General features: G+C 39.8%; 1 protein-coding gene across 2 annotated transcripts in view; it reads left to right on the plus strand.

Annotated features, from left to right (window-relative positions):
- The window catches only part of MPPED2 (metallophosphoesterase domain containing 2), a 139,319-nt gene that overhangs the window by 59,702 nt on the left and 56,117 nt on the right, over positions 1–23,500 (plus strand). For both annotated transcript variants that reach the window (XM_067532135.1, XM_067532136.1), the window contains exon 4: positions 18,595–18,820. In XM_067532135.1, the coding sequence (XP_067388236.1) occupies positions 18,595–18,820 (226 nt within the window). The remainder of the gene's footprint in view (positions 1–18,594; positions 18,821–23,500) is intronic.

A 23,500-nucleotide genomic window follows, 5' to 3' on the forward strand; every position in this document is an offset into this window, starting at 1 on the left:
AAAAAAAAAAAGTCAGTAGAGCATTACATTCTTGCTTAGTAAGAACAATGGTTTCATGGGAGGAGTTGTTGCTTGGAACAGAGGGAGGGGTTGGGGTTGGAGGAGAGAAACCGCTGTGTAGATTTTAGTATAATATGTAGTGTCCAAAGAAATTTTATCTCATCATAAAGATTAGCAGGCTGTGTAATTCAATTTAAAATTGGTCATCAGTGTCCTGGTTGCAGACAGTACAAGGGCTCTTAAGGTTTTTTTTGTTTTAAATTTTCCCTCACAGTTCTACACATTTAGGAAATTGTTGGTGAATACAGGAGATTCTTTTTAAGATGAGCTAAGAAAGTGCTTGCATAAATGAATGCCTCCTTGACTTTTTTGTGTGTATAAAATGAATTTCTTTTGGTCAGACAACCAGTGAGAGTGAAGATCTGTTTAAAGCATTTGTGAGATTCAGGGCTTGAGTCCTAAAACTCTGATGTTAGCATTTATTCACAGTATCATGGGCATTAGTGTACCATTCAAAAGCAACTTGCAGTAGCTTATGTTAATGGAAGGCTGGCAGACCTTCGTCTTATGGTAATTACCAATACTGGGGAGTTAATAAATGTTCCAAGAATTACTGTCTTTATTTTCCTTACTGCAAGAAAAATGGGCAGTTTTGTGAGCTATGCTTCCTCCTGGATATTACCAGCCTATGTGACTTGTTAATGAATCCTCTGGTTCCAGTGGGCTAGAGGCCAGGATCTGAGCCCTAACAAATTTAGCATTGCGTTTTTGTATCAGGAATGCCTGACACTTGGCACAGAAGGATCAGAAAAGAAAAACCGTGTAATTAATTTTTGGGTTGGGTTAAGAGCGTATAAAAGATTGATGTAGAATATTTATTTGAAATTTTGTACTGGGATGTCTTGAAATGTAAAGCTTGATTTCCATTGGTGTTTCTGGGGAGGTGCCAGCAGTTTGGTCATTTATCCACATGGTGCTTGTTGTAGTGAGAAAGAAAATGTCATATTCTACTGTCTTTTTTTAAAGAGAAAATTTGTTTTTTAAATATCCTGCAGTGTCCCTCTGAGAATGACAGTGTAAATAATAACTGTTCTGAAAGACTTCTAGATAGGCCAGTCTGGAGGCCCCCAGGCAGCTTCTGTTCTCAGTTGTGTAAATGTGAAATAATGCTGTTGAAGTTGAAGGAATTAAACTGGTGTGTATGAGCAGAATTTGCTCCACAGTGACTATCTATTGAACTGCCCTGTGAGCTTCTTAGGTTGATGAGTGACGTGGGGGGACTCGTTCCCGATATCCAAAACATTTGAGAACTTGAAGTTTCTCAGATCGCTCAGTCAAGACGCTCCATTTTTAGAAGATAGTTTCACTCAGTTGCTTCACTCCACCTTATCCTGCTGTCCTTAGCTGTACTGGGCTTTCTGTTCCCACTCTGCATGCTAGCTATGAGGCAAAGGTTACTAAAACCTCACTACTGATGGCCCATGTAGTATAAGGCAGGAACAAAGCAGCACAACAGGGGATAGTAATGTAAGAAGAGAGGCGAGATGTTGCAAAGTCAACACAAATTGATGACAAAAGAACATCAAACTGGGGAAGGAGATGGAGGTAAACTACAAAGAACAGAAAGACAGATAAGACAACAGGCGGACACAAAATCAGTCAAATGGAAGATGTTCTTTCTTTTCCTAGGGCTGACTTTGATCCATCTTATTAAGAACATTTGGGGCTTAGGAACCCTCTTTGCTCCGTGAATTGCATATTACTAGTGACAAGTGAACCCTCAAAGGATCCAAGAGTCTTGTTTTGGATGAGCCTCCAGAAAGTTTTATTTGCATCTTTCTAAACCAGCTGAGTTTCTTGAAATAGGACTACACTAGCCTTCCTCCTGACATTTTGGCATTTTCTCTTCTGGTGCTGTTCATAACCAAGCATCTGTAAATGAAAATTTCTAATTAAAAAACAGCCACCCAAAGTTACCCCATTTTGTCAGAGCTGTATACAGGGTCTGCTTGGTTATTTATCTGAGCTGTCTACTCCCTCCCTATGTATTACATCATGTTCCTGGAATTTGTTGCCCCTCAGTAAACCTCACTATCCCTGAGAAGCACATGGTGTTGGAGCTCAAAGGCTTAGAGCTGAGGGACAGCAGAAGAGCTACAGGGAAATGACAACGTTCTATATGTGAAAGGTCCATTAAGTTTTCTCTTGGAATTGTAGTGAAGGAGATTCATTCTTCTTCCTTCTCTCCTCTGTCACAGTGAAGCCTCTGCTGCTGTTGGGAAGAAAGTATATTTGTTTGTCTAAAGGATTTTTACCAGCCTCACATCTCTCTATAACCACAACTTTGTAACTCCTAGAATAGCACTATTGTCTGCTGTAGAGAAAGAAGGCTGTTCACTTGCCCTTCTGGAAGTAAATTACAGTACCATGCTGGTAGCCAGAGGCTGAAGAGAAAAAAAAGGCAGTGAACAGTGATGGTGTGGGAGATACAAAACTCACTAGTCACCTGGACTGCTCCATTGGGGTAGCATTGGGGCTGAGCAGAAGGAAGAGCCCTTGCTTTGATGACTGGGCGATTCTGCCTATGGATGTTAAAATTAGTCTGGTATTTGACCAAGTGACTTGAGAGGACATGCATAAAGTTATAGTGGAAGCAATAGAGCCATTCATAAACAAGTATGGCCTTCCATTAGGCCAGATGTAAAAACAGTGATGGCTGCCTTTTAGGTGAAGGGGCAAAAATGTTGGCAGAAAGGAATATAAATAAGAAGTAAATTGTTACTATTTCTTAAATGGGTGGAATAGTGATTGTTACCTTTCATTATTAATTGCCATTTCTGATTAAGTGTACTTGTCTGTTCTTTAGTGCTTAAGAGGTGCAAATCATACCTTTCTTTAGGAGGTTGTTTTTTTATTTAACAAAACACTAGAAATGAAGTCTGAAAAGGATAAGTGAATAGGGTCAGTGGAGAGTAATTGAAAAAGACACAATAGACTAGAAATTCAAAATGTTGCCTGCCCAGCACACTGTTACAAATGGCATTTAGGTGCCAAAAGTATGTTTTCCAGCAAGGCTTTTGGGTATGTAAGAAATTTTCGTACAGGATGGAAGACTGCATTTGCAGCATAACTCAGCTACTTCAGAACCTCATTAAAATAAATGGTGCTGCGGATTCAGATGCACAGATACAGTCGCAGTGCTTAACGCTTTACCACGTCAATGTTTTGTGTGTTTTGTCAATTAACACAACAGGTAACTAATATTATCCCCATTTTAATAATGAGGAAGGTGAGGCAGAAATGGATGGGAAAGATGGTCTTCTAGTTAAGGCAATAGACTGGAACAGAAGAGATCTAGGTTTTATCGTGACTCTGCCACAGATTTCCTGTGTAATTTTGGGTCTTGGACGAATCACTTAGTCTGTCTGTGCCTTGGTACTGGTAAAATAGAGATTTTACCACTAATTACTGTCACCCACGCTTTGTCTGTCTAGGCCCCTATCCTGCAATTTTACTCTGTATGGGAAGTGAGTTTATTGAGGTGACATGCCCTAAGAGAGTCAATTGCAGGATCAAGGCCTTAGGTTTTATTTCTTCAGGACTGTGACAGTCTGTAATCATATATATACAATGTTTAGCACAGTGGAGCCCTGTGCTCAGTTGGTGCCTCTAAGACAGCGGTTCCCAACCTTTTTGGCTCACGGGCCACAAATACCATTTTTACAACCCCGAAGGGCCACCAGTCTATCAACTCATAAAAAATGTATTGACGTACACACCATTAAGGACTACAAATCACTACCCATTTAAAGTAAACATTTTGATGCTACTGTGCTCATTTTTACATTTGCTATTTTACACCTGCAAATTACTCACAGAATGTCACACACTCAGAGACCAAGCACTAGTGTAGATGAGTGACTGTCACTAGACTCTGAAGCACATGGCTAGGAAGTTAAGTCACAGTGGGTGGCCATACTGGAAGGTACTGATTTTTAGACCCTCCTCAAGCATGGTAGGTAGGTCCTCGCTGCTCCACCAGCAGTCTCCCTTCCCCCACCCACTGCAGCCAGACAGAAGGAGTGCAGTGAGGAGGCTTCCTCTTGCTGATCTCCCCTTTCCCTGGCTGCACCAGGGAAACTGCAGGTATCCTGTAGCCCTGTGTGCTCCCCCTGGGTGCCTAGGCAGTGGCTCCTTTCTGCAGCCCAGGGGACAGGAAATCAGTGCTCCCCTTCCTCTGGCTCCAGCAGGGACCCGAGCAGAGCATTTTCCTCTCTGCTGGAGCCAGGGGAGGGGCGCACTGATCTCCTCTCTCTCTCTGGCACCAGCAGGGACCCCAGTGCCTATGGACCCAGGAGGAGCGCTTTGCCTTGCTTCCTGCTACAGCCATGGGGAGGGAAGCGCTGATCTCCTGTCTCCTTGGCTCTAGCAAGGAGCCTGCACTGGTCTTGTAGCCCTGCAGGAACATGCTATGCCTGAGTCCTTAGATGGCGGCTCCCTTCAGTCAGCAGGGGAGGAATGGTGGGCCCCGGACCACAGGATGGGAACCACTGGTCTAGGAATGACCATAATATAAATACGGTAGCGTCTGTGGCTTGCCCAAGGCCAAACACCCAGAGACAGCAACAAGAACAAAGTGACAGAGCTAAGATTAGAACTCAGGAGTCCCTGGCCCCCAGTTCCATGGTTGTTCCTTTGGACCATTCTGCTACACTCCTCTTTTTGTACAGATTTCCTTGTGGCTGTCAAATGGGGCGTTTTGTACTGTATGTCCCTGCATTTTCATGGAAAATTTCTGCAGGCAGGTGTTACTCTCCTGAGGCATCTCTAAATGGTTAGAAAAAATAAAATAAAAACAAGGAATAAAAAAAAAAAACCAAAAAACCTGATTGGCTGAAATGATAAGCTACAGCTGGAATCATTTGGTTGTCTCATTTTAGTAGCTAAGAAACCTCTCAGTGGGTTGGATTATTAAAGGAATTTCCTTACAAGGCTCCAGAGATTCATGGTATCCAGGTTCATCTCAAGAGACTGTACTGGAATGTTTAGATTTATTTAAAATAATAAATTTAAACCTGGGCAGTAAAAAGAGGCAATAAATGATGGATAACAATAGCTCACAAACACCTTGCACCTGAATATATTTTTTTAATTGACTGTAACCACTGATAGCATCCTCCCTGCAACTAGTCATTTGTTTTCATCGCCTGTAGAAAAATCTGGAAAAGAACCATGATGTTTATTGTGAGATCAGATATATTAAGCAGGGCTATCAGGCAGTGCCGTCAGGTTGGTATTGATCAGCTGCTGGAAGTGGAGTTAGTTCAGCTTTTCATCTTTTCCTTTTCGGATAACAAAGGAACCAAAACCAACAAACCAAAATAAATTCAAGAAAGATTTTAAAAATACTATTTTCTTTAACAGATGTGCTTATTATACAAATGCTAGCAACTAAAAACCACACACATACACACGCAAGATATAGGGTAAAATTTGTTAAGCACCTAAATGGCTTAGGAGCCTAAGGGCTTGTCTACACTGTTTTATCAGGTGGATTGTGGGGTTGTGAATTGCAGAGTGCACCAAAGTATTGCATGCTAACTGCTCTGTGTGGATGCTGCTGGTATGAACATGTTAATATTAATTGTGTTTTGAAAGAGGACTATGCGAACTACTTACCTTTTAATCCACTCAGAGCAGTTAGCGTTCAACACTTCAGTGTGCTCTGCAGGCCACACCCTTGTAGCCCACACTGCGGCGCAGTAGATATAATTTAAGGAAAATTAATGTGAATTAGCTTTTAAAGTGGATTAGTTGAACTGTATTAAACCCCTATCTGGATGCTCTTATTCAGAATTAAAGTGATCTTAATTCGGTTTAGTTTACCGTAATTTATTTACAAATTGAATTAAGATAAACTGAATTAAATCCACTTTAATTCTCAGTAAGCGTGTTCATATGGGTTTAGTGCAGTTCAACTAAGCCGCTTTAAATTCACACTTTTAGTCAAGTCTGATGAACTTTCCTAAGTGTTCCTATGTAGATAAGTCCAAAGTCCCATTTTCAGAAGTGATTTAGGAGCCAAAGTCCTAGTGACAGTCAGAGAATTATTCACCTATGTCACTAATAGGGTAAAATTTTTGAAAGCATCTATCTTTTTTTCCCTTTGTATATGTTTTTACTTCTTTTTTGTTGTTATTGTTGTTGTTCCTCTGTATTGTCCTGGCTTATTATTTCTTAATGATTCTCATTAGTACTTTATTCAGTTACGTTTAACATTTGTACTGCAGTAGTGCCTAGTAGCCGGCCAGGCCTGGCCCCATTATTCCAGGAAGTACACAAACAATGATAGTTGCTGCTTCAAAAAGCATATTATTTCTTGAAAAAACACATTTATTATTTCTACATAAAAATCTGAAAATTTGCCTCAATGATATTGTATCCTAAAATGATGGTTAACAACAATTCTTAATAATAAAAAATCCTTTCATGGCTTCTCTATCTGTGTGTTTGAAACTAGAGGATACAGAATAATCAAGGCAACTTACTGGATTTGTTTGGAGGAATTTTGTTTTTCAAGAAATACTAAATGGATATAGAGCGTGATTCATATAAATGTATGTGCATGTGAACTGTAGACTTCCAAGAATGTGGGTCTCTGATTTTAGAAACTAGCAACAAAATAAATAGAACAAATTCATGAGATGGGGAAAAAAAGACAAAAGGAAGTGTTTTGGTATTTGGATGTGACTCTCAGTAAGAGGCATTCAGGTATAGGGTCAGTTCTCACTCCCATGGACAGCAATGAAAGTCTCTCCATTGACATCAGTGGGAATTGGATCAAGTCTTTATTGCACAAAACCAGTAAAGATTTTTGGGCCACATTTGGGTCTGGATCCTGCAGTCTTTATTCAAGAAAAATCTTCCATTGCTTTTAGGGCATTGTTTTGCCTGAGTAAGAGGTGAAGTATCAGGTTCCAATCTTCTTATGTCTTTCTTTAAAACAAAGATTATCTTTTGATGTGAAACTCTAAATAGTAGCATTTGTTGGCCTTTTGAAGTGTGGAAATATATATACATGAAAATACCAAGACTGTCCTCCATGGTGATGATTAATTTAATTACATTCAATATAATTGTTTCTCAAGATGACCTCCTTTTCTGATAGCCTTTTTTTTTCATTTAAAAAAAGACGCTTAATTGGAATTGTAAATTACAAAAGCAAAAGAGGATGTTATTAGAAGTATTAGCTGTTTGTGTCAGGCACTCATGATTGGTTTTGCTGTTCTTAGGATTCAAAGAGCAAATTATTAAAATTGACACGATGTCGATGTGCACAAGGTAATATCCACTTCTGATGAGTTAGTTTGAAATCTGGAGGTTTTCTTGATACAGGATTAGGTTATATAGTGAGTGGAGACTCTGAAAAGAAAATAGAATTGTGTATTGATGCCTTTAGAAATATTATTTGATGGCAATAAAATGTTCCCTGAAATTCCCTCCTGAGTGGAGAAAATGGAGTTTGTTTGCAGTAATTGCATTTTCTAGCATTTGCTTTCGCACTTTCCAATATGAGTTAAGGCAATTGGAACCTGTGATTTGGTTTTGCTTATTGGCAAAAGTACCATGTAAATTGATCTGTGATGCATTTATAGAGAATGCTTTGAAAGTTTTGAAATTGAGATGGCTTTTTCTTATTAGATTTAGATAGTATTATGATTCATTTCTATATTTTAGTCTAATGTAATATTAACCAAAAATGTTCTTTTTCAATTTAGTTTTAATCAAGTTCTAGAAGAGTATTTCCATTGCACTTCACTGGCACTGAGCTTTTTGTTTCCATTGTCTCCTCTGTATTCAAAGTTCAATATCTCAGGCATTTGAAACTACATTGAGATGAAATTTGTCTGGAATTTGTCAGCTTTAATGTGTTATATCTTAATATATTTAGTATTTTATGTCCATGGTTCAAAGAGATAAATATTACGTTTTTTAGAACAATTCTTCTCCTTCCCTTTTAAAGGTACATGTTCTTGTAAACTATATGGGACTAGACACTGATCTTATTTACACTAGTATAAATCTGGAATAATTCTGCCTAAATCAGTGGAGCTCTTCTCCAATTCACCAGATGAAATGAGGGCTAAATCTGGCCTATTACCCTTATGTTATCCCAAGTTAGTGCTATTTCATTTAAATGGATCCTTTTAAAAGCAAACATACAGCACTCAGCAATCATGTTAGGCCTTCTCTTTGTGCCCTGTATTGTTTATATGAAGTCCTAGAGTGATTGGCACATTTAAAATAAATTCTGCAAGGATTGATTTTAAAAATGAATGAAAAAAATTGCATGATGCAATGACCATATTGCCCCTTCATACTTGTCTAAATTTAATGGTAGACTTTAAGGTAAATCAGTGTTGTCAACCCTTGCAATTTTATGTGAGTTTTGTGTTGTTTGATATTTGCCTTAAAGCCCCATCTCCTGGAGTTGTCATAGGAGAATCTCAGCTTTTTTTAAGTAAACTTCTAGCTCTCTTCATTTTGGAGGAAAACTTGAAAACATTAACTCTAAAGGCTCACTCACCAGCAGGCAAATAAAAAGAATTACAAACTTATTCTTTTTTAAATCCCATAATTTTTAAGCCACTCTCATTATTTTGGGGTGGGGCTGATTCAAGATTTTTGAACATTCCGGTTGGCAATACTGTAAGTTACAAATCACGCTGCAGCTTTCAAAGAATGCCTAATTTGGATTCCACTTCAGGAGAAATAAACATGGTGCATCAGTTGTTAAGATCTAGTGAAAACCTTCCCTTGCTAGATTCCAGGGGAGCAACAGTTTCAATAATGTTATCCCAACAAACCTCAAACTTCCAAACAAACTTGAGAGGTAAAAAATAGCTGATGTCATTACAGCTGTAAGTAGGCTGTGGCATCACCTCATAGTGAAACAAAAGATGATCTCTTACTGTCATGCCACATTTTATGTTTTTGAACAAAAATAACCCCGGATATTAATCACAAACAGTTACATTAGAATAATGTTACGGTTGAGACATAAATGCATAAAAGCAAGGAATTTCCAACTTACCATTGTTACTGCATCCTTAAATCATCCCCTTTGTAACTAGATACCATAGTGTACATGGTCCTATTTCAGGGGTCCTACTCCACTGGGCGATGTTACATGTCACTGTCATACAATTTATTTTACTTCTATTTGGGCCAGATAGGTGGATAGGAATATTTGCTTTTGGGCACCACTGGTTCTGCAGCATCAGACTGCTGGTCAGGGACCACATAGATCAAGTAACATCTCCTAGTGCTGTGGACTCCAGTGGAAAGCCTTATGTGCTGCAATGCTTCAGCTCTCCAGGACTGAGTTATGGGTGATGAGACAAAGATTCACTCAGCATTTCCTTGCTTTCATGGGTTTATGGCTCAACCTTGGCATTATTGTAACGTAGTTTTTTGTGTTTAATGTTTCTTAGACTTGGTTTTCCATTGCCAGCATGGAAGAAACCCTAATGCATGAGTTTCAGAGGAGAAGGTAGCAGTCTGAACCTGCTGTGTGGCTCGATCAGCAAGTGTGAGTATTAACGCTAGAGCTGTCAGGCCTTGTGAAAATTAATGAAGCCTGACGGTTACAGAGTGAAAGGTCAGAGGCAGAGCTTGCACTTACGAAACATTTCTTTTTTGTTGTGTCTAACAACTTTTTCAACAAAGGGGAGCTTTTATGTATAAGCTTTAGATTTATCACAGGAATCCAAGGGTCTCAGCCTTCACTTTTTTCTGTACTGTGGTCTGATGTTTTCTTTGCATAAAACAAAACAGTTAAACTTTTACACTTTTACCCATCTTGATATATTTTCCATGTGTCTTTATCTTTCCCCTCACCCTCTTTCAAAACCAAGTGTTGCTTTAAAAAGGCATTTGTGAACTGATGGTTCAAAAAAACTGGTGGAATATTTTGCATCAGGAAGATTTGCAGAGTTGTAGGACTTGGGCCATCTTCATGGTCTGGAGCTATGCCTAGACCTTGTGTTTCTGCTTTTCATGTGTGTCTTGTTTGAACTATTTTATTGTCGTGAGTTGTTTCATGCTTTTTTATGTGTTCAGGATGTGTGAGAGAATGGTTGGAAATGTGTGTTAATCCATTGGCTTGTTTGGCCAATATATTTGTTGGCTTCTTTTTTTAATTATTTGATTAAAGGATTTTTTATTGGGGGTGGAGAGAGATAGTATGAGGGATAATTATTCTGAGAGGAGCCAGAGCTTTTTCATTGCTGGTATAATCCAAGGAAAGATGTTTGCTCCTGATATCCTGTTTTGGATTCTAATTTTTACAGAGGTCTATTGTCGTTCACTGCAGTGTGGGGAATCCAGCATGTATTATAAAAACTGGCACAGATACCCAGTTCAATCTATCCATTCCATGTGGAAGAAGGTAGCAGAGATTTGAAGGCATTGTCCCCACTTCTCTCAAAATGGTGAAAGCCCCCTGTGTGGTTGGGGCATTGTGAGTTTGGGAGGTAGGGATGACCAAATGCAGGGATGAGCAAGAGGTGAAACTGCTGTTCACATTCACTTCCCAAACCAATGGACTTTCCACCACAAAATCTATTTGGAATTATGGCTGCTCAGAAGAGCCCCAGTACCACAGCATTTGTTGCCCTCACCTCACTGAGGGGGTTTGTGTACAGCTGCAGCAAGGCCACAAATGGCAGCCCTTCTGCTGGGTGAGTTTTGCTGCCAGTAGCAAAGAATGTCCTGGAGAGGCAACTGGCTCTCTGTGAGGATGTTCTGAGGTTCGCTGATTTCCCTGCTGATCTCTGAGCTTCTGTGTAGTTACAGGAGAATGTTCCTTGCCACTTCTACACATCTTCAAACTCTGTACGTTGGGTAGCAGTTAGACCAGGAAATTGAGAGTCAGGCTCTGACTTGCTATATGACCATAGACAACTCACGTAACCAGTCTGTGCTGCAGTTTGCCCACCTGTAAAGTGGTATGGTAATACTTATCTATTTCATGGAGGTGCTGCATGTCTTAGTTAATTAATGCTTGTAATACACATTGAGATCCTCAGATGAAAGGCACTGAAGGAGGGTAACAGTTGTAAAAATGAGAAGACAGCAGTCAAATATCTGTGACTGAAATACATTTACAGTGTTATGTACAACAGCTATAGACAGCAGTAAAGTCCCATTTCCATATAATCAATCAAAATTAATAATAACAAATAGCAAAGTGTGTCTCTACCCCAGATATCTCAAGCCTGAAATTGAAGGCAGTGTGTCTTTTATCACAGTGTGAGATTTGGAGTCACTGCACTTATAATTGTTGTTACATTTTTTTAACAGTTGGCTAAGAAGATCTGGCATTTTTGGTTTTAAGAGGGACCTGCACAGTTAAACCTCATAGCCAACCACGTATCTTTTATAATGCTTGTATCAGGCAAATCTTTACTTTTATGATCTTTACTTTTATGTAGGCCCAGTGAAATCAGAAAAGATGGCCTGGCTGAGTAAGGGCTTCCAGATCAAGCTCTTAGGAAGCAGAAATTTCAAGAGAATTATTTGGTGCAACATTGGATTCAGGTTTCGGAACACTTAGCGAAATCACTTACTTAAACTGCCAGGTTATTTTACTATTTAAAGTTAATTTGGCAAATCAGTTTCTTATATACTCATATGCAGTCAATGCAATCCTTTTAATTCCTAAATCACGTCTTAGTGGCAGCCGCTGAGTGGAAGAGGCACCAAAAATTATTTTTTGAGCCTTAAACTGACTTATTTACCTGTACATGTTGTTATCTGAGCAAAAGTGCTACTGAACTGTCAGCTTTAGGAGGAGGGAAGCCTGCGTAGCCATTGCAGTATTTTGCTAGTCGAGGATTAAATTCTTCCCTGGGATGTGCACAACTCCCATTGCATGCAGATATTCAAGGTTGTAATAGGCCCAAGGAATATATTTTTGCACATTGACATGCCTTTTTGATTTTGGAAGTTAGAGATATTCAAATATTAGTCACTCTTCATCATCAGCTCCTTACCAGTTGCTCCAATGGCCTCCTTTTAATCTTCCTTATGTTAAGATTTCATGTACATACAGTCAGCAGCTGCAGTTGTGACCTTTGGCCTCATCTGGAAACTGGCCGAATGGTTTAAACTTAGACCTGACTGTCACCTTGTGAGTCTGTAACTGGGGTTTTTGAAGTGCTCACTCCAACAAACACATCAGGCATCTTCACCAGCTTGGGGATGGATCCCTCCCCACCCAGCAGTCTCATGGAATAATTTAGTTAGAATGAGTAGTATTACTGTTACACTTGCATAATACAGTAGTTTAGGAAGCGATAGAAAGAAAAAAATGGGGAAATGGCCATCAAAGCTTGCACTGGGCTACCTTACACCTCTCTGCATTGAGCACCAAACAACTTGAATGTAGATACATAAAGATTAATCTAGTCGAAAGGAAAACTAAAAATACCATTGAGTAGGAGATTTGTGTGCGACTGTGCTTATGCTTCTATATAAAACATACAAGGTCAGCAGATTATAGACAAAGGGCTCCGCTGCCAAAAGCAGACGTGCCAGCATACTTCATAAATTGTATCACAGAGAATGAATGTTCTACACTATCAGGGCCCTTTCAGGAAGAGATAATATGAATGAGATGTACAAATATGTAATCTGATTGGAGGTAATTTATTACTGTGATTAGTACTATATACCCTTCCTAAGGGAAGCGGAAAGCGATGGTGAGCCGCCTCCTATGCCCCAACCCCTTGGAAAAGGAAAAAAAGAAATCTGGCAGAATCTAAAGTCAGGAAACTATGGAGCAAAGTCAGATTTTCCCTGTTCTGTGATACATAATGAAAGCTTTTACAGCACGTACAGTCCCATGCATGATTAAAGATAGAATGAAGCACATTTAAAAAAAAGTGTACAGCCATTCAAGGTCTGCAGGCAAATACAAGCATGCCCATAACTGATTATTACTCAAGCTACACAATATACCTATAGCATGGTTGCTTCATTGGCAGATGCTGATGTACATTTCTGTGTCCAATGCTGTCACATGACAGTCTTAGTACACTACACTTAGGCCTTGTCTACACTAGCACTTATGCCGGCAAAACTTTTGTCGCTCAGGGATGTGAAAAAAACACACCCCATAGCGACATAAGTTTTGCTGGCATAAGTGCTTGTGTGGACAGTGCTATGTCGGCGGGGAATGCTCTCCCGCCAACATAGCTATGGTCACTCATTTATGTGGTTTTATTTTGTCAGCGGGAGAGCTCTCTCCTGTCGACATAATGCAGCTGCACAAGCGCTCTTACAGCTGCACCAATACAGCTGTGCCACTGTCAGTGTTATGTGTAGACTAGCCCGTAGGCATTGGGATGCTCAGTGTCACAGGGCCTAACTTTTAGGCACCTAGAAAATCACAAGAACAACTCTGCAATCCACAGTTAGCTTGAATTAGGTGCCTTGGCTCCCTACACAATGCACAGGAGGATAGAGGTGCCTTAGTCTCCAAAGCCAGTACGCTGTTCGGGGAGCCATCTAAACTAGCCAATGGGAGATGCCGATGAGAAGGATGTGTGCCAAACCCTGCCCCTCTCATGGAGATAGGTGCCTGCCTCTGCTAGAGATCCATTTACCAAGGGAAGACAGAGACTCTGCTGCTTCATTTGTGTGAAGGGACTGAGCCGGTAGGCTTTCTCAGAGGCAGCTTACCTTTGCACAAAACAGATTGCGTGTAAGTAGTATTCTGAGGTTGGTCCCCTCAATCTCTCCTGTTGAAATTGTTCCACTTTAATTAAATAATTGGGCCAGATAGAGTGAGATTCTGTAGCCAAGGGGTTAGGACGCTGACCTGGAAGATCCTTGTTCATCAGGTAGAGTGGGGACTTGAACTATGGTCTCCCACATCTTGGGTGAGTGCCCTAACAACTGGGCTAAAGGGAGCTTCTCCTTCTGTTTTGCATGGAGGTAGGTGACCTCTGAGCATGCCTACTTCACAGGCAAGTTAAGCGGAGGAATGCCTTACTTCCCCCAGTTCATGGATTGCATTTGGCCTGAAGCAGGAGTTAGGTGTCTGGATGCGTAGGCTACGTTTATACTGATGGCAACAAATTCGCCGCCGCCAGATCGATCTTTCTGGATTGATTTGAGCAGTCAGCGAGACCCGCTCAATCAATCAGGAAGTCGACTTAGTAAGTCCACCCCCTCAAGTAGCGTAGCGCTGTAAGTGTTCCCGTCGGCTCAGCGCAATGTAAACAGTACACAGAACGGAAGCAGAGCAATCGACGTGAGTTACACAAACTATTCTGCGTAGTTTGCGTAACTCCCGTCAACTGCTGCCGAATAGCGCGGTAAGTGTGAACCAACCCCTATAGTGTGCTTGCTTCCAGGGGATACTCGAGGTTGTGACGCACTCCCCTGGTACCTGTCCTTAGTGTGAGAAAGCCTTTCCATGCTTGCTGTGGGTGAGCTCCCCAATTCCACTAGCCTCTGGCAGCACAAGCACTCCACAGACACACTCCAACCCCCAAGAACTCTGAGCATCTCTCTGGACTGTCCAGTTCCCAATTCACTGGACACTCACAGAATCCCCAGCTCCTCTGTTCACAAAGGAACAGTACACCCCAGCTTACCAGTTACACCACAGAACACAGCTCTGCTAATCACACACACCACTTAGCAAAAGCAAGTAGAAGTTTATTTAACAAAGAACGGAGATTCAAATGATAGCAATCAGAAATATTGGAAACAAAGGTTACATATAAAATGAAATAATAACTTGTATACTAGAGCCTGAATTAAATAACAGGATACTATTCTGTCATAATAGCAAAAGCGTACCCAAATCCTTCCAGCCTATTACAACCAGGCTTGGCTGTGATCTTCTATTCACGAAACAAGCCCGCTGTCAGCTTACTTTCTAAGTGAAAGATACCAGGATGTCCCTTTGCAAACCTAGATATATCAAAACAGTCCTTTGATCTTTACTCATAAACCAGATACCATCCTGCTATGTATTCCTTCCTATAGATTTAGCATTGTTAATTTCTCGATGTTGATTAGCTGTGGGCTTAGTATGTAAATAGAGATCTATTGTGAGGTATATGATACTTAATTTGCATATAGCCAGATAGATAGGCATCTCATCCGAAAGGACCATGTTTTTCACCTTTTGCTGACATACTTTAACTCACACACCTTAAGAAAGTATTTTCCAGTATAGGCACATAACTCCTTAAATATTATCCTTGCATACATGTTGCAGTGACTATGCCGACCAATGTGTTACTGGCTCTCAGTGGAGACTTTACATGCCATCCTTTAATGAATTATTGTTCATATAACTGACCCAGGGGATCCCTGTAAAACTCTGTGCACACCCGTGCCCTTTGCCCGTTGGATCAAGAGGTGCCTGTGTCACAATTACCCAGTGGCGGAAGCATAGGTGCCTAGGGAACTTCTACTGCAAACAATTAGGAACCAAGTGAGTTTAGGTGCAGGGTCAGGCGGTTGCTGAGCAGGAGTTTTGTGGATCACAGTTGAGCCTGAAGATGGGATCTTAGGCACCTGAATCTGGAGAATAGGCACCTTAGGTACCTTTATCTATAGCCTCTCTGTGGCTCAGCTCCCCATCTGTAAAATGGGGAGAATAATACTTCCTTCCCTCACAGGTGTGTTATGAGGATAAATATGTTAAAGATTGTGAAGTGCTTTGTGGTTTACTGATGAAAAACACTATATAAAATAGGTATTATTAATGAAGACCAGCCTTGCAAAATGAAGGCTGAACAGGGATATGGTTACTAGCTATAAATACATTGGGGGGGAGGGTAAACACCAGGGAAGAAGCAATATTTAAATTAAAGGAAAACGGGTGTAAACTGGCTGTGAACAAATTTGGGCTGGAAATTAGAAGAAATGTTTTAACCATCACAGGAATGAGGTTCTGGAACAGCCTCCCAGTAGTTGTGGGGATAAACAACCTAACTAGATTTAAATTGGAACTTGATAAGTTTAAGAATGGGATTTATATGATGAGAGTGCTTTTGACAGCGGGACTGGACTCAATGACCCAACATGTCCCTTCTGTGACTTTGCTATTAACTACAAGAGAAAGCCCAGTGTTAGTTTCTTTCATTCTTTTGGGTTTATGCTCATGTATATAATTCCATTTATGGACTCACATAAACAGTGATTCAGTTGCAGTTTATGTCTGCTGTGTTTGGCATGACTCCAAAGTGAACTATCCAACTTGGATGTTTGGCTGAAGAAAAATTAGCCTTGAAGTAAAATGTACAGCTTTTCATTGGGCATGAGCTCAGTGTAATATGCTTATTTTGAAGTATCTATTAAAATAAATGGGGAAATGTAAAACCTGGTCGTTTATCCAGAGTGTGGCTGGAAGTTTTCTCCACTGAAGTTGGCAAATATTGATACTTGGCAAGAACCTGATTTTAACGTTGCCATCCAGCTTCCCTTAAGAATTTCACCAAATCTAGCTTCTTCGTGGGGTTTGATAGTTATGACAAGCGTATCAGATTTCATGCCAGTGATATCTTTTTATGTTTCCTGAGAGAGAAGAAAACAGCAATTCTGCTTTGTGTCCAGGAGTCACAGAGAGTAGGAATTGTAGGTACCTGTCATTCTTAGTTTTTAAATAAAATGAATTGTAGAGCAGAACGTAACAGAGATGGGGAAGAGGGAGGAGAGGAATGAGGGAGTGGGGCATAAACTGCAGTGGAATGACAGACACATGCCTAGTAGAATCTCCCTCAGCTTTTAGTCTAATTTAGTACCACAGAGAGTTATTAATATGTATGATTTGCATTTTGTTCAGACATTAGGAATCTGTGAAGATGTCTAGTGTTTTGGGGCGGGGTTATAAGTTTTTAAAATTTTTCTACCATAATTAACTAATTTTGATCAAGAAATGTTCACAATTTTTGCATAAAAATCCTGCTGAATTCCCATTTCTGTGCTATAAATATTGAAAGGGAGAGAATTCTCACTGTTTCTCCATAAAGTCCAGTGGAGTAAAGTTAGTTTTACTACCACAAACATTTTTCTAAATATTTTTTTAAGTAAGCTTTTTTATTTTATTTGCAAACCAAATTTTGAAATACAAAAGTTATATGTGTTTATGGGGGATAGTGCTGTCAAGATGACATAGAGCCCAATCCTGTATTCCTTTAGTGCGAGTTCTAAGAGTGCCAAGACTGAGGATTTGGACCGTGGTGTCCCCATTGAAACAGTATTAATAAGTATAGAATTTTAGTCTTTCCTTCACAGTTTGTATAACCAAGCAGGGCCAAGAACAGTAAGAAGAGGTAACTGTATTGGTCTGTCTAATCTGTGGTATTTGTAAAGAACTTATCACCTTTGTGAAGTTATTCCCTTACTTAGTGATCATTAGGAACATGCACTAAACTAAATGAGTTTGTATAAGAGAAGAAAGATGGTCTTGTGGTTAAGGCATTGCATATGGATACAGGAGAGAAGAGGCCAATTCCCAGCCCTGACACAGGCTTTCTGTGTGATTTTTGGCAAGCCGCTTTGGTGCAGATTTTTTAAAAGAACTCAGCTTCTGTTAAGGCACTGAAAAAAATGACCTGATTTTCAACGTATTTTTTGTTTTTGTTTTGTTTTTTTGAAGATCTGGCACCAAGTGGGGGTACTGAGCACTTGAAAATGGTCCCGATGGGCCAGTATCGTTGACTTCAGTGAGCTTTAGATTAGGCCCTTAGGAAATGCTATTTTCCCCATTTTACAGATGAAACTGAGGCACAGAGAGCCTTTCTCCCACTCTCTATCTGTCTTTTAGCTTGTAAGTCATTTAGCTTATCTGCCACTTAGCTTTTAAGCCCTTTGGGGGTAATGACTGTCTCTTACCATATGTATATACAGTACCTACTACAGGGTGGAGCCCTGATATCAATTAAGCACTACCATAACACAAATAATAAGAATAAAGTGAGAGTCCATTTTAAGTGTATTGGTACTGTGTAGAATGGGGTAGTGTGTGGGAATATAAGTACTTAATGGGAACTTTGGCATCCTTAAACTCTCATAAAATATACCTTTAATAAGTAATCATACCTAAGGCATACACAGTATAGAGCCTTTCCTTTGAGCACTTTACAAACATTCATTCATTATGTCTCGCTACATAGTAGACTGGAACCCAGGACTGCTGACTCCCAGCCAGTCCCATGTACTAATAGACCATATGCCAGATCTTCAGCTATTGTATCTCCATTGGAACCAGTGGAGCTGAACTGATTTACACCAGCTGAGGATCTGGCTGCATGCCTGCCAGCTTGTTTTGTTTCATTTTGCAGTACATGCCTTTGGTTATGACATTTCTTTGTGCAACATTACTTTACGTTTTAACAAAATTTCTTTCAAAGAAAAAGCAGCAGCATTAATAACGTTCACTGCACATGGAGATACACACGGATCCTGTGTATTTCATTCTGTCAGTGTTAGCTGTCTACTTGTTTTGCCTGCTATGCTGGTGCGGGAAGCAAATGTGCTAATTAAGTGCTCTTTTTGTTATTTCAGGAAGCCTGCCATATGAATATAAAATAGTGATTGCTGGGAATCATGAACTGACATTTGATAAGGAATTCATGGCAGACCTTGTTAAACAGGATTACTACCGCTTTCCTTCTGTGTCCAAATTGAAACCAGAGGACTTTGACAATGTTCAGTCACTCCTGACAAACAGTATTTACTTGCAAGATTCAGAGGTAACAGTTAAAGGATTCCGAATATATGGTGCCCCATGGTAAGTCTCTATTTAAACTTTCTGTGTTAAAATTTATTATTTCAGCTGCAGCAAGAGTTACTGGCACTGAAAATGCAGTGAGCTCTGCTTTGTTGCACTGCTGTGCAGAACTGCACTGTATCTTTAAGTAAACCCTGCATTGTGAGTAGCTATGAAAACACAGACAGTGTTGTTTTAATTGTAGTGATAAAGATTTTATGCAGCAAGATAAACATAATTAATTTGTTTGTGTGAGTGAGGGACAGAGTGAGGAGAGCAAGAAAAGAAGAGCTGTGATATATCTATGCTGACTGTTGTTTGATTAGTGGAAACTTGTGGACAGATTCTGCTCTCCCTTGAATCCTTGTAGTTCCCATGAATTCAGTGGGCTAGCATTAATGTCAGCGAGGGTAGAATTCGACCCCTGTGGCCTGAGTCTCCACTATCTTCTGTGTTGTGTATGGTACCATTTTACACCCACATTGCACAAGGTACAAGGCAGGTGGTGCCTTAATCTCTAATTTTTTATTTTGCTACTAAAGAATACTGAAAATCTGTCCTTTTTTGTTCTCAAAATTTTGATAATTAGACTTTAAGCCTAATTCTGACCTCATTGACACCACTGTAAATCCACTTTTATCAGTGTCTGTCTTGACTGACACTAGTATGAGTGAGATAAGATGCTGAACAAACTCAGGAAGGTGTTGAATGTAGCTGTCCACAGTTCTGTATTGAAGATTCTTAGATACCTTGAGCTGAGTTTTTAAAATGTCACCTCCTTTATCTAACTCAATGTGTTGTCACATCATATTGCCCAGCTATTTAGATATAGGATCTTGGTACTTCTTGAATTCAGCTAGCACAGTAAGAAAAACTGATAGTGCTGACACCACAAAATTGTGGCTCAGGCTACGTACACACTGACGGCGGCAAATTTGCCTCCATCAGATCGATCTTTCTGGATCGATTGAGCGGTCAGCAAAGACCCACTTAATCAATCAGGAAGTCGACGCACTAAAAACACCCTTTCAAGTGGCACAGAGCAGTGAAGACACCGCGCACAATGAAAGTTAAGAAGTCAATGGGAGTTACACAAGCTACTCTGTGTAGCTTGAATAACTCCCGATGACTGCTGCCGAATTCTCAGGTAAGTGTAGACCTGGCCTCAGTGAGGTTAATAATTTGCTAAATATGTTGGGATTATAATAGTAACCTCTATGCTTATTTAGCTGATTAAATATTAGTGTTTGTCCTCTAGCATGGGCTTAATATATCATGTAACTCGGTGATACCAGATTCATTTTAAATGAGAGACGGGGGGTTCTTTTGTGCAAAGAATAGGACTGCATTATGTGCATTTCTCACTTGGCACTGTGTTGCTTAGCAGTTCACAGGCAGCACATTTACTCTCTGGTGGTGATGTTCCTGGCAGTGTCCCTTGTATGGTCCACATAGAGCAGTACTGGCTACAGGCAACCCAGGTGGGAAGGGAGAACTTTATAGACATACTCTGTCTCCAATGCCTCTGACTTAAGCTTTTGATTTTTCTTATTTAAAAGTCACAGGCTTTAGTTTCTATCTTACATCAACTTGACACTACTTAGTTTTAAAAAAATACTCTTAAGATTCACAGTCTCTGCTAATTGGTAGAAATGGTCTTAAATCAGGTTAAGAACATCTCTTAAAGACATTTCAGAGTTGGTTTTTTTTTTTTTTTTAAAGTAACCTATGTAGTTCATTGAAGAAGACAAGGGCACATAAAGACCTTGATAATGTAACATGGATTTGAGGCTGTTGCTGGAGGGCTAAAAGCTCTGTGAACTCTGGAATGTAAGATGTTAAGATTACAAAGGTGAACAGTTTCCTTCTCCTTGTGTGAAAAGCTTGCAGTTTGCAGACAACCTCTGATGTTTGTAGACATCCTTTCATATTAATCTAGAGACGTTTTATTAATCTAGATGAAGATTATTGCCACAGGAGAGACTGGATAGGAAAATGTAGACTATGGTTTTGAGGAATATCTTCCTGCGGGACATGTGACTTGGTGTTTTAAAACAGAGGACTCTATTACTCAGCATGTCTGTATAGATGTACTGATTTTTTGCCTTTGTTTCCTGAACCAATAATGGTGGCCTGTGTCCTCTTTTCTCCAACTGCATCCAGAAGTCCTTAAATTTTGCATATTGTATGTGTGAAAATAGGAAGTTTATTATGAAATATTAAGGGACAACTGATCAAGGAACAGAGGCTCTTATAAGAAGAGGTGCTATGAGTGGTATAGGTGATCTTCACCATGCAGCACAAGCCATTGAACTCTTAATTTTATTTCATAATGACCTCTCTTCTTAACCCATTGATATTGAGATTTCCTGGTGCAAAGTGCTTGGCTGGCAATGGATGCATTGCCAGAAAGGAAAATTGAGCTCCATCCAGCATAGGACAGTTCTCTAATCTCCGTTGAACAAAGTCTGTAATTTGTGTCAAACTGTGATGAATTGTGGTAAATATGTGTTTAGGGCAAGTGAGAATGGGGAAATTGAGATGAGACAACTATTTTAAATTCATGTAGCTCTTTAGGTTAGGGAGTCTACTTATCTTGGTTTGGTGGATGCTGACTGCTGATGCTGAAATGGCAGCTTTCATCTCCTCTTGTGTCAGCTACTGGGAAAGCGTGAAATCCAATTAGCTGTCTGTATTTTGTGTGGCTCCTTCAGAGGAGGAAAAAGGTGCATCAGGTGCAGGAAGAGTCAGTTGTTCAAAATTTCACAGAGAGGAAACTGCACCTTCATGATGGGAAAAGACTTTTAGCCTTTTTGCTCTTCTGTTATACCACTTTCCCCACACTCCCCACACTTACCCTGAGCTATTATAAATCTTCAAATACAGATTAACACAAAGGGAGGAAACCTTTGGGTGTTTTATATGTCTGCTTACTTTAATTAGGGTTTTTAATCTACATATATAAAAAACAAACACGCACACACAATTCTGTCTCAGAGGTGGAACACAAGTGCATTAAACCAACAGACTCTCCAACCCTACATTGAGCTAAGTTGGCAAGTTTGATTTTATATGCATTTCGGATATTTCCAGAGGGGAAAAATCTGTATTTGCTGATACAGCTAGTGGTTTTAATTTAAGAACAGGGATCAAACCAAGAATAACATCTACGATTCTGAGGGTTTCAGCCTGTCAGAGGTTTCTAAGAAGTAATTGCCATCAGACTGGGAAAACTGGCTATAACTCATCTATCTATTTAGAAAATGTAAATTGCCAACTCAGTGTAGCTACAGGAAAGGAATATCAGTCCATATTCATTACATGTTATTACTCCTGGTACATCTGAAAGCTTTCTAAAGACCTAAGAGAATTCAAGTAGTGCCTCCTAAGTTACAATTTAGTAGAATTTGTATGTAGAAAATAACTTACAACACACAAGAGCATTCATGTGTATTTGCAATTGGAGAGTGCAGTGGAGCATATCAACAGTCTCTGAGATGCAGAAAATTTGAATGTAGTCTGATGGGTCTGGGAGTATTAAATGGCATTAGTTGCAGAGATGTTGAAAGTGGAATGCCAACCAACCCCTGGAAAGTGAAAGACTCCTAAGCAAGAGTGGGACATGCTTGTTGAACGCCTTACTTTTAGAGGCTGGGGAAAACTGCTATTTTCACACCCTAATTAGGAGACTTGATGCACCTTGAAGAAATAACATGGGAAAAGATTTTCCAATTTAGTCTGTAGGTAACAATCCACTTCTACAAACTGCCTCCTTTCACATCATGCTGTCTTTGCCCTATGGACCGGTTTAGTTGATGGAGAAATATCTGATCGTATAGCTCCTAATGCAGACAAAACTCCTAGTGATTTCAACAGGAATGTTTCAGGAATACGAGTTTAGGCCTTAACATCTAGCCAAAAGTAACTAACTAAATAAATACCTTTTAACTTTATAACTGATATTTAATTATTTCATTCTTAAAACTCTTTAATTTCCACAGTCATATGCCTCAGACGCTGGTGTGTCCAGTAAAGAGTGCAGAGTGTGAATCTGGTTTTTTTTGGATCTCTAGCATCTGAGCTGGGAAAATCCTTTCCCCTCCCAACAGGAACAGCTGCATTGTTCAGCAATATCCTGCACCTTTGTCAAGTTGTAGCTTGGGCAGGTCTCAAGAACAGAAACACAAAGCTGGCCTCCTAGTAAATGCTTTTAATGAATGCTAGTGGGTTTTTCCTATGTCCAGGAATTTGATCTATAGGGTGATCCAGAGGTCAGGAACAAATAGCTCACTGTAGCTCACCTTTGAGACACAAAGGCTTTCATTTGCTTTTTTTAGTAACTCTGGAGGAAGTGCCTTAATTTTTTTTCAGAAGCAAAATTTTAATTGGTAAAGATAATGTGACCCTAAAAAGGCCAAGAGAGGTTAAAAACAACACCACATAGTTCAGTCATCTCCTTTAAAATACAACATTTTTCTCCTTTCTCTGCGTGTGTGTATGTGTATGTATCTGTTATAAAATTGCTGGGTTCGTTCAGTCATTTGGCATAATTTTGCACTTATTTCAATGATAGTTGAAACGGAGTGTGGTTTTTTTCTATACTGCATTTACAGTTACATTTTAGTACAAATAACTATTGGGTTGTTACAGCTTCCTTGTTCTGATCAGTGCTTTAATACTTTGTGTTTACCCTGTCAGAAA

This window comes from Emydura macquarii, unplaced genomic scaffold (assembly GCF_026122565.2).
Source record: "Emydura macquarii macquarii isolate MOO-44397 ecotype Brisbane River unplaced genomic scaffold, CSIRO-AGI_Emac_v2 contig_3240, whole genome shotgun sequence".
Lineage (NCBI taxonomy): Eukaryota > Metazoa > Chordata > Testudines > Chelidae > Emydura > Emydura macquarii.